General features: G+C 41.0%; 1 protein-coding gene across 1 annotated transcript in view; it reads left to right on the top strand.

The window, feature by feature from the left end:
* Positions 1-12,222, top strand: part of LOC134797998 (atrial natriuretic peptide receptor 1) — a 109,683-nt gene that overhangs the window by 83,216 nt on the left and 14,245 nt on the right. Inside the window, exons 10-12 of the mRNA XM_063770333.1 lie at positions 1,193-1,334; positions 3,599-3,683; positions 6,863-6,989. Coding sequence (XP_063626403.1) covers positions 1,193-1,334; positions 3,599-3,683; positions 6,863-6,989 — 354 coding nt within the window. The remainder of the gene's footprint in view (positions 1-1,192; positions 1,335-3,598; positions 3,684-6,862; positions 6,990-12,222) is intronic.

Below are 12,222 nucleotides of genomic sequence, written 5' to 3'. Positions count from 1 at the left end.
GTACCATAATGCAAAAAAAAAAAACAAAAAAAAAGCAAAAAAAAAAACGGTCACCTATCCAAGTACTGACCACTCCCGACGTTGCTTAACTTTGGTCAAAAATCACGTTTGTTGTATGGGAGCCCCATTTAAATCTTTATTTTATTCTGTTTTTAGGGTTCCGTACCCAAAGGGTAAAACGGGACCCTATTACTAAGACATCGCTGTCCGTCCGTCCGTCCGTCCGTCCGTCTGTCACCAGGCTGTATCTCACGAACCGTGATAGCTAGACAGTTGAAATTTTCACAGATGATGTATTTCTGTTGCCGCTATAACAACAAATACTAAAAACAGAATAAAATAAAGATTTAAATGGGGCTCCCATACAACAAACGTGATTTTTGACCAAAGTTAAGCAACGTCGGGAGTGGTCAGTATTTGGATGGGTGACCGTTTTTTTTTTGCTTTTTTTTTTTTTTTGCATTATGGTACGGAACCATTCGTGCGCGAGTCCGACTCGTACTTGCCCGGTTTTTTTAGTATTTGTTGTTATAGCGGCAACAGAAATACATCATCTGTGAAAATTTCAACTGTCTAGCTATCACGGTTCGTGAGATACAGCCTGGTGACAGACGGACGGACGGACGGACGGACGGACGAACCCTAAAAATGGAAATGAGTCTCTTAAAATGGAAAATCACAGTTTTCATTAATCTTGAGAGTACATTGTTAAAATTTTTCAAGAACTTTTCATTGATCGTAACACAATAGCCGTTAGGTACCTATTGTGTTTAAACAATGACGTTGTTGGGCCCCTACTTCTCGTTTTTACCATTTATAAGGTACTTTATTAATCGTCCTGATTTACAAGGGGGTTCCCGAGCCTCCCAACTGCCCAATGGTCCCCTACCTCCCCTACTTTATCCCTTTAATTTTTTTTTATCTTAACTAGGTAAGGATATAAAATAATAAAAAAAACTATGAAAAGTCACAAACCATAATTTAACACCAATCTTTAAAAAAACTGGTGTTTTTTAAAATGTTTAAGTATCAAGACTTCGTCATAGAGTTATAGATATTTAATTACACAAACGGGTCTACCGCGATATAATTTCATTGTTTTTACCTTTAATTCCGACGTTAAATATGTGTACAAAACGCGAGAGTTTAAAGTGTTATAGAGTTATAGAGTTTTAAAATATTTATGTCGTAGGTGGTGGCGTTCTACTACGGCCTGAACAGCAGCTACAAGCCAGTGGCGGGCAAAGCCATTCACTGGCCAGGTGGGCGCCGGGCTGCGCCGGCGGACACGCCACGCTGTGGGTTCTTAGGGACTGACCCGATGTGTCAAGGAGGTACTATAGACATCAAGTGTTTGAACAATGGCTGCTAGCCTGTGGCGGGCAAAGCCATTCACTGGCCAGGTGGGCGCCGCGCTGCGCCGGCGGACACGCCACGATGCGGCTTCCTAGGGACTGACCCTATGTGTCAAGGAGGTACTATAGACAACAAGTGTTTGAACAATGGCTGCTAGCCTGTGGCGGGCAAAGCCATCCACTGGCCGGGTGGGCGCCGCGCTGCGCCGGCGGACACGCCACGCTGCGCCTTCCTAGGGACTGACCCTATGTGTCAAGGAGGTACTATAGACAATAAGAGTTTGAACAATGGCTGCTAGCCTGTGGCGGGCAAAGCCATCCACTGGCCAGGTGGGCGCCGCGCTGCGCCGGCGGACACGCCACGCTGCGGCTTCCTAGGGACTGACCCTACGTATCAAGGAGGTACTATAGACAACGTTTGAACAATGGCTGCTAGCCTGTGGCGGGCAAAGCCATTCACTGGCCAGGTGGGCGCCGGGCTGCGCCGGCGGACACGCCACGCTGCGGCTTCCTAGGGACTGACCCTACGTATCAAGGAGGTACTATAGACAACGTTTGAACAATGGCTGCTAGCCTGTGGCGGGCAAAGCCATTCACTGGCCAGGTGGGCGCCGGGCTGCGCCGGCGGACACGCCACGCTGCGGCTTCCTAGGGACTGACCCTACGTATCAAGGAGGTACTATAGACAACGTTTGAACAATGGCTGCTAGCCTGTGGCGGGCAAAGCCATTCACTGGCCAGGTGGGCGCCGGGCTGCGCCGGCGGACACGCCACGCTGCGGCTTCTTAGGGACTGACCCTATGTGTCAAGGAGGTATCATTACCATCAATTATTTAAATATTTGTGATGGAATAGGTATCCTAATACAGATCGTAGAATGCGTTGCTAAGAGCGAAACCATCAAGTACCTAGGTCGCCGTGCTGCGCCGGCAGAGACGCCTCGCTGCGGGTTCTTAGGTACTGACCTGATGCACGGACTGACATGCTGAAACTATAAGTATTAGCGTCTCTATTATAAAAAAATATATTAAGGTATAAACCCATTACATTTCATTAAGTACAATATTACAATAATAAACTAAAATTAAAGCTATAAACTACAACTAAAAAAGTAGGTACTAATTATATAGGTGCAGCGGAAATCTTGCTCATACAGTAGCAGGTTGTGTTTACATTAACAATGCTGTTCGTCGATTCACTCACTCTCCCGACAAACGACCAGTGCCTTTTACGCATTATAGCATAAAAATCATCTACTCTGTTCTCGGCGAACATACCAGACGCACTACACCGCCACGGTAGCCGTAACATTGCACGAAACGCGTTGTTGTACTGTACTCGGAGTCTGTTGAACGATCGTTTCGTGAAATGGTGCCACAGCTGACTAGTGTAGAACGCCTGACAGTATGCCTTGATCAGAGTAATTTTGGCTTGGTCAGAACAGTGAGCAAACCGACGCGCCAACATGTTGCTTCTCATCGCTATGGCCCGCCGCTGTCTTTCGAGATCGTCATCGTCCTTTAGTCTGTCTGTCAAAACGTGTCCTAGATACTTCAAACTATTAACAATTTTTAATTCTGTCCGTCTGTGTGTTTAAAACCAATTAATTCCGATTTTTTTACATTATATTTTAGTACATGAGTTGCAGCATAACGCTCACATATCGATACTAGTATTCTAAGACCCGTGATAGAAGGGCTCAACAGCACCATATCGTCCGCGTAGCTAAAGTTGTTGGAGCATACGCCCGCGTCATGACACCCGACGATTATTCTTCTTCTCAATCTTATAACCCCATGTACTTATTTTAACAAGCAAACGAGTCAGTTTAGGTACGCTCCATGATTGTTAAACCATTTTGGGTCCTAGCTAAATTGGTTGTTCAATACTTACGCTATCGAATGTCTAATTTAGTTACTACCCTAAGGCCCACTTGCACCATTCCATAAACTCGGGGTTAACCGGTTAAACCTGGAGTTACCATGGTTACCAGTACAATTTGACACTGGGTTGACGGTTAAACCGCTTAACCCCGGGTTAGTGCGATGGTGCAAGTGGGCCTAAATGGCTCAACAATCACGGAGCGGGACTGTACGTGTCTTGATTTGAGTCTTGTCACGAACCTTTTACATGCATTCACTTAAATACCAACCTACCTTTTACGGTCACGGACCCCACTTATGTGAAATAACGTGTAATGAAAGTATGGCTCCATTGTGTGTCGTTTTTTGCACGCCGCCCAGAGACACAAACAGTGATCATTTACTGTTTCGTCGGACTCGCCGTGTTCTTGATACTGGCAGTCACTGCTGCCTGCGTTGCCTACAAGTAAGTATCAAAACGCAACTTTCAGGGATTGACATTTCTTTTCGTTATTATAAGTTGCATTTTCTCTTTACTTCTTTTAGTATACTTTGGTATACCTACATTTATGAAAGAGAGTATGATGGACGCGATTATCGACAGGATTTTTAGTCCCCCTCTCGTTTTCATCACGACCACAAATAAACTAGTAATAACATATAGATGGTCAAGCAAATCTTGTCAATAGAAAACGGCGGCAAATTTAAAAAATGTAGGCGCGATGGGTTATCGTCCCATAGAAAATTTGAATTTCACGCCTTTTTCTACTGACAAGATTTGCTTGACAAACTTTAAAAGACATGTTCTCAAGTCAACGAGTAGTTAAGTAGTTAATTTATTTGATTGCAAGTTGAGTGTGAAAGTAATAACGAATAAATTATTAATACTTATTTACCCTCGTGCTAGTCGTGCATTTTGAACTCACGTTTGGTCGAAATTATGTGACAGTTTTTACTAATGTACATCATTATATTCATTATACTATTAAAGAGCACTTATTTCATCTTTTGAAAATGCCTTTGACTTGCATCTAGGAAAGCACAATAGCACAGGGCGGACACGCCATACATCAAAAATAATTTGCGTTTATATGTGTGCGCGGCACGTCTGTACATACACGCGTCATTGTTTTTGTGTGGGTAAGTCACTTTACTGAGAGGACGCCAGAACTCCGCCAGATTCATGTCGCGGCCAGTCACGGGGCGAGGTAATGCGAGTCGGGGCGGGGCGGTGCGTGGCCGTTCTGTATGATAATCAGAGTTCGGAAAGGGTGAGCTGTTTGCCTTATAATATGACGTAAGACATGTCAAATTATAAGGTAGATAGCTCACCCTGTCCGACCGCTGATGATAATACTATTACTTATTCTGTGACAATAGCATCACTGAATCACTGTGTCCATTAGTGCGAAGCACATTACAGTTAATAGCTACATCAAAACACCTTTCTCGGCATTTTCATACTGAACTTGAACTCCGTGAGTGCTTTATGTTTTAATAGTGAGCTTAGAGCTACGGGCGTTCCGAAGGTAACGGGTAACAGTATAATAATTGTGAACAGTACGGCGACTGAATGTATGTAGACCTAGCAGTAAGTAAATTGTTGACTTCAAAAAACGGTCCACATGACTAAAACATGATTGAAACTTGTCTGACAACTATCCCTTATCCGCACGCAACTTTGAATATTTATTACTCAATAAACAATTTCCTATTTTAAAAAGTTGTGATAATAAATCAGAGTCAGAATCAGAAATTTAATGGTAAAAGCAATATCACCTTATCAATCAACAATATATTTGGTATCGTTGGTAGTGTCTTTAAAACTAAGAGCTACGCATATGGGAGCTTAAGCGACAGCTTTTGAGCTGCTCTGTCAGTCGTTTTTGTGCGATTAAAATACACCTGTCATATATAATAAAACTTGTTACTGAAAGTACTGTTTATTTTACTTGTGCTATCTCCTCGCTTCGTAGTAATGAATGCAGATTCATTAACTTACAGCTTTATGTAAATTCCTTCTTCGTATTTATGCTTCGTCGCTTTAATATTACTGTTTGTTTTTATTTTTATGTAACATTGTTATGTAAGTAGTTAGTTCTGAACTTAATAGTATGAGTAAATAATATCCTAAGTCATAGACATTTCTGATGCAAAAAGAAGTGTGTTATAGGTACTTTGACAAGTCAACTATGTCAGTAAAAAAGGTGCTTAGTATTGGACATGGATCCTTTGCGCTAAATTTTTTATATTACCTTTTTTTTCTACTGACAAAAAGCTGCTTGCCAGAGTTTATAAGTTCAACGACTATCTGTGTGTCTATCTGTGGCATTGCAGTTCCCAAACGGTTTATCGATCGGAAGTCTTTCCTGTCTAGGAGGATCTGTTTTGTGGGAATGTGTTTATTTTTATTTGTTATCATTAATCTTCTTATATCAGAAGTCTTAGTCACGGTCGCCATGAGGTGAGGGGTGAGGGATAGTCAAGTGAAACACAGGCGCTCTATAGAATGGTCCGTTTACTACTGCTAATACAATAAACTGTCTCCTCTCAACACAGCTACATTATACTACATCTATATCTATGCTATACTAGTACCTATACTACACCACAGTTTGCGTCCAATTACGTTATTCTATTAATCTATACATTTCGTTTGGATTTATGGCGATTAGATACATGCCTAATTGGATGATAAAGCGTCCTCGATATTTGCGCTGTCACGATCCGGAAATAAATGGGACCCGGATATTAGACAAACACGAACATATTACTCGAAAATGCGCACAAAAGCTAGGAAAAAATCATCACATCAGTTTTTTATCAAGTGGTTACAGAAGGGGTAAATAATTAACTTACTTTCTGGGATGCTCTATATACTACTAATATTAGCCTCTGCCCAGACATCAAACCTTGCGAAGATAAATGCCATTTTAACTTATCAAAATAAAGATTAAAGTTAGATGCAACTGGAGACCTTATTAAAGACCTCTTGGTGCCTCGATACGAGTAAAAATATTAGGTATTCACAGTTTTAGGCCTGCAGCGCGGGTGTGAATGTTTTAAACCTTGCACACTGACATTTCTGACTGACGATTGTTCAGTGATTTCTACAAGCAACGAACCCGAATAACGCCAGTTGCTGGCTAAATGACGCCAATGCGAAAAGATCCGTACTAGCCATAGCTTCATTTGAACTTTAAACATTTGAACTTGATTTTATTACTTGACGTTACTCGCATTGCGCACTGATCTAAAAGTTAAGGGGCCCACTGATTACCAGTCCGCCGGACAGTTGTTCGGAGCTGTCAAAACTTTGTTCTATCTGACAGGCCGATACCGTCCGGCGGACTGTTAATCAGTGGGCCCCTTTAGAGCGAGGTGCAGTGCTCGTATATAATGTCAGATCAAGTTGAAGTTTTTAGTACGGATTAGCGACCCGCCCCGGCTTCGCACGGGTTAACAAATTATGCACTTAAGCCTTCCTCAAGAATCACTCTATTGATAGGTGAAAACCGCATAAAAATCCGTTCAGTTGTTTTTGAGTTTATCGCTAACATACAAACACACAGACGCGGTGGGTGACTTTGTTTTATAAGGTGTAGTGATATGGCTCCTGATGTTAAACATTTTTTTTATATTCAGACAGGCCCGTATCGACGCTGAGCTGAACAACATGGCGTGGCGTGTCCGACCCGAGGAGGTACTTGTCGAAGTGGGCACCGGCTTGGGCACCAGCCCAGCGCTGCACAGCGTCAATGAGGTGCTCAAGGTACTTAATACAAAAACATTTCTAAATAGAAGTAGCAAGTAAGTACCTTTTGTCCAATATCGATGCTGAACTGAACAACATGGCCTGGCGTGTCCGATCCGAGGAGGTACTGGTAGAAGTGGGCACCGGCTTGGGGACCAGCCTGTCCCCAACTCGCGCTTGATGTATGGAGTCGCGCGCGAGAACGCAACTCATGCTAGACCGCCAGGTTTACCTCAGTTTAATTACACTATTTTATGATGTAGGAGAAAACCATCCGACGAATCGCCTGATGGTATTAAGCAATTACCGTTGCCCGTAGACATCTGCAACACCAGAGGGGTTGTAAGTGCGTTGCTGGACACCGCACAGGTGAGGACTATGACTTAAGTGTTATGTTTTCAATTTGGAAAGGTATAAAAATATTTTATTGCATTTTAATACTGAAATCAAAAAGAGAATGCCTGGCCTGTCCTGGCGGGAGCACTTCCACGCCCCATATAGAACAGAAACAACAAACGAACAGAGATAATTTATCTTACTGTCCGCATTATGAGTTTTGGAGGACGAGGAAAACGATATCAAACATATAGTAAAGCTCACCAGTGGAGCGGCAAATTGGTCTAAACTTGATTTCATTATGTTGTCATGTCCATACGTCGTTATCAAAAACAGTCGGGAGCAAATCAAGCCTGTCAAAGAACACATGTAACAGAACGTCTGTTTTATAAAAGTGGAATATACTGCCTACACATTTAAACCTCTAAGATGTTCTTCATTTCTAGCATAAAGTTTTCGCTGGAAAACGTCAATTAATCTCGTATTTCACTTTGTAAACGTATAAGTCGTATAAGTAATATATAAGTCGACGTGTCAACTTGAAAAATAAGTCACCAATGTATTTAATTATTTATATCAGTATTTACTTCTGAAATTATTTTATGTAATTTTAGTAATAGATGACTAAAATTTTTATTTGAATTCGATTCTGCTACATTTTGAACCCATAGGTACATAATTATAAACGTTACTCGATAGGAATGTCACTTCTGTTATTAATTATTTGTCATAATCTTTCACTACTGTCGCGAAGCTGTCAAGAAGCGCTGGTGGCCTAGCGGTATAGCGTGCGACTTTCAATCCGGAGGTCGCGGGTTCAAACCCCGGCTCGTACCAATGAGTTTTCGGAATTTATGTACGAAATATCATTCGATATTTGCCAGTCGCTTTTCGGTGAAGGAAAACATCGTGAGGAAACCGGACTAATTCCAATAAGGCCTAGTTTCCCCTCTGGGTTGGAAGGTCAGATGGCAGTCGCTTTCGTAAAAAATAGTGCCTACATTAAATCATGGGACTAGTTGTCAAGCGGACCCCACAGGCTCCCATGAGCCGTGGCAAAATGCCGGGATAACGCAAGGAAGAAGAAGAATCTTTCACTACTGTCAAATCGTTGTTGCTCCCGCGCCCGCGATAACGACGTATGGACTCATGTCACTCAGTAGTTTGCCGTTCAACCATGATTCTACATTTGAACGCTAATTCTAAATGTGTACGCTAAATTTAACACGTGTCAGACACACAGATAACACCAATTTTAATGTGGTCCGTTTATTTCGGATTCATGCAAATTAAATTGGGCGCGAATCCAATTAAGACGAGCAATAGGCAATCAGGATGTGTGATTTTCATGGCCACACGAGGCAGCGGGTACCCCGGTCAATAAGGAGTATTTGTTGTCATATAAAATAAAATAAATAAAATCATTTATTTACCAATAAACTATGGTTTACATATTTACCAGAGGCCCCCTCACTAGTATTGTTGTACAGTCAAGTGTAAAAATATGGGTGTAGCCAACTTATTCAAAAATATGTCCCATACTTCTTAATTCCCTGACATAAGAGCTATGGGACATATTTTTGAGATGATTTGTGCAACCATATTTTTACAGTTGACTGTACCGATGACTAAGGATCAGCCATCAGGGATTCAAGTGAGGTAGCGGAACGGTGAGTGAGGAAAAAATCTACAATAGGAATGCTAATAAAATATTATGGGTTCCGGATTGAAGTCTAATATTAAGATTTTGCACACAAATAGCGTTGTCGATAATGATTTGACCTTGTACCGGCTATCTAATATTAAGGACAGGAGAAAAAACAGGTACATAATCTTCCTTTGTCTTTGGTGTAAACAATATGAAAAATAAATAAATTAATAAATATGCTTATGACTCCCGTACAGCCGTTATTAAACCACGTTAAGTGTATGACAAATGTATACTAAAGTACTTACAACTCTACAAATAAGAGTGTTAGATAATAAAAGTAAATTTTTATTCAGACCTATAGAGGATATTAACAGTATAAACAGTACTATTACTTATATGGACAGGTTATAAAAATATGAGCTGTAAAAAATACATAAGCACATATTTTTTTAGTTACCTATACAAATGTTGTCTTAAATAATAAGCAATGATTGATGCATATATTACTTACTGGTATCCGTTGATTGGCTTAAAACAAGCTGCCGCGGGCTGCATAAACAGAGGGGAAGTTCGGCTGAATTCATCTCCTTTCATTGAGATATGAAAAACAGTTGGAGATGAAATCAAGATTGGCTACACGGCTGTTTATGTAACAAATGGTTGTTTATGTAACAAATGGTTGTTTATGTAACAAATGGTTGTTTATGTAACAAATGGTTGTTTATGTAACAAATGGTTGTTTATGTTACAAATGAAATTTCTTGGTAACGTTTCTGAAGCGTAAAGTAACCCTTCTGCGAATAAGTTACAAGATATAGAGTTTTCCGCAATCGTTTACTGATCTTTTTTTGAAAAAAAAAAATGAATAAGCGGTTTTGACTTATTCACAGTGTTAGTGATAGTACTTGCAATATATGTTCCAAATTTTAGGTACCTACATGAAACGGTCTTTGAGAAAAATGCATTTAACCGATTTGCAAGACCGAAGTGATCCCATAAGAGCTCCGTGAACAGTTTTGACGGAGGTCTAAAATTGAAAAAAGTTTATTGTATAGGTAAATTTAAACATACAGTACCTATATCACGACCCTGTATTCTGAGCTAGGAAAACCCTGTGTTACAGAAGCCAGTATTGTCATCTCAGCACCAGTATCTTTCCTTTTGTAATATTTAAGCTTGTCAGAATCTTAGTTCAGGCCTTACAAAACCCGATGTATGTACAGTCGCCATCAGATATATCAGAACGGCCAAGGCGCTCACAAATATCTGAACACGCCTCTATTGTCAAGGCGTTAGGGCGCGTGTTCAGATATTATGAACACCTTGGCCGCTCCGATATATCTGATGGCGACTGTACCTAACTTGCTAGTAACATAATATGGGGCTTGTCCTGAAATAAAGAAAAAAAAAAACCGTACTGTAGTAAAAGCAATTCCATCGGGATATCCATTTAAATATTAAAAAACCGGCCAAGTGCAAGTCGGACTCGCACACGAAGGGTTGGGTTCCGTACCATTATCTATAAAAACGGTCACCCATCCATGTACTGACCCCGCCCGACGTTGCTTAACTTCGGTCAAAAATCACGTTTGTTGTATGGGAGTCCCACCTAAATCTTTATTTTATTCTGTTTTTAGTATTTGTTGTTATAGCGGCAACAGAAATACATCATCTGTGAAAATTTCAGCTGTCTAGCTATCACAGATCACGAGATACAGCCTGGTGACAGACAGACGGACGGACGGACGGACAGCGGAGTCTTAGTAATAGGGTCCCGTTTTACCCTTTGGGTACGGAACCCTAAAAAAGGATTTGCATCAATTAGGTACTTAAAATAAATACATAGAAAAAAAACTACTCACGGCTTCTTGAATAGTGTTGTCACAACTTATCTTTCAAGTCACCTGTGTTATGCCTTCCAGACGTTAAAATGTGTACACCTCAGGTTATTTTTAAACTGAAAAATAAAACTGCTCCTAGGGATTCTCTGATACAATAAGTATCCGTTTTCCAAAATCCCGCACCCGGACGGCTCTCAACGGAGTTCGTACTTTATTGTTATTTCAGGGAAGCGTATCATAGAAACAAAGAGGAAACTATCCTGGCGCCATCTATTAAAACCTTCCCCACTTTCTGTTTTAAGGTATTCCACCTGTCCAATGTCATTGCGTCTCACTCTCTCATTAAGCAAAATGTGAGACGCAATATACATTGGACCATTTGGACCAATATATTGGGCAAATGGAATACCACCCTTATTCAATCACCTTCCTGTTTTATTCAATCACGGTAGGCTTTTGCGCCTTTTATTATGAATCGAAGAAACTCTCAAGATTAATTGCCCAGTTTCCTGGTTCCATTTATCTCGGAGTAAAGCGTATCGAGTCTTTGTTCTACATAGAGACAAATAAATGGTAGAGATTGCTAATCAGCTAATCACTAGAAATGTAAGTCTTTTCAATGTAGTTTGTAGTTGAATTTAAACTGCCGTAAGATATTTATTTATTTATTTTATTTAGAAATTTAGTTTAGACAACAAGGCCCATATTACAAATACCTTACAGACTAACATACATATATGTATTTTATAAACTTAAAACTAAACACTATTTAGTCGACAAAACGGCGTGGCTCCGTTGCATCGGCTGCTCTTGTGTCGGATTCGGCAGTTTGCCCCGGAACCTCCGAAACACGACACCTTTCGGCCAGAAGTCGGCGCACTCGATGGTCCCCTGCAGCGGTCGTGGCATACTAACATTATGCTAATTTCATGGTTCAACTCACATCATCATGTCGCACAAGTGACTAACTCGTGAGTTAGACCCTAAAATTAGCTTCAAGTTAGTTTGTACTTGATCAGGCCACCTTTTGCAAGGCGTAAGCCCGTATATTTTGTTTGACATGGTACAAGTATGACGCGAAGAATGGGATAGTCTGACGGGTCTAAAGCATGCAAAGCTCTTTATGCAAGGAATAGACTCCGGCTGGAGCAAAAAGCTTTGGAAACTTAGTAAAAGACAACTCCAAATCATAACGGGGGTGTTTACTGGCCATTACGGGGTCAAAGGATTTCTGGCCAAGATGGGACACTCTGACAACACCGATTGTCGTATGTGTGGCGAAGAGGAAGAGACAGTAAGACACTTAATGTGTGAATGTCACGCCCTCGCCAGACAAAGAATGAAGGACTTTGGAGCAGGATACCTGGAACCAAAGGACTTTAAAACGCTACCCATGAGCTCCATCATCCGACACATGGATATG

The sequence above is a fragment of the Cydia splendana genome, chromosome 16, assembly GCF_910591565.1.
Source record: "Cydia splendana chromosome 16, ilCydSple1.2, whole genome shotgun sequence".
In the NCBI taxonomy this organism is placed as follows: Eukaryota; Metazoa; Arthropoda; class Insecta; order Lepidoptera; family Tortricidae; genus Cydia; species Cydia splendana.
The sequence above is the reverse complement of the archived record's forward strand: the minus strand, read 5'-3'. Positions and strand labels throughout refer to the sequence as shown.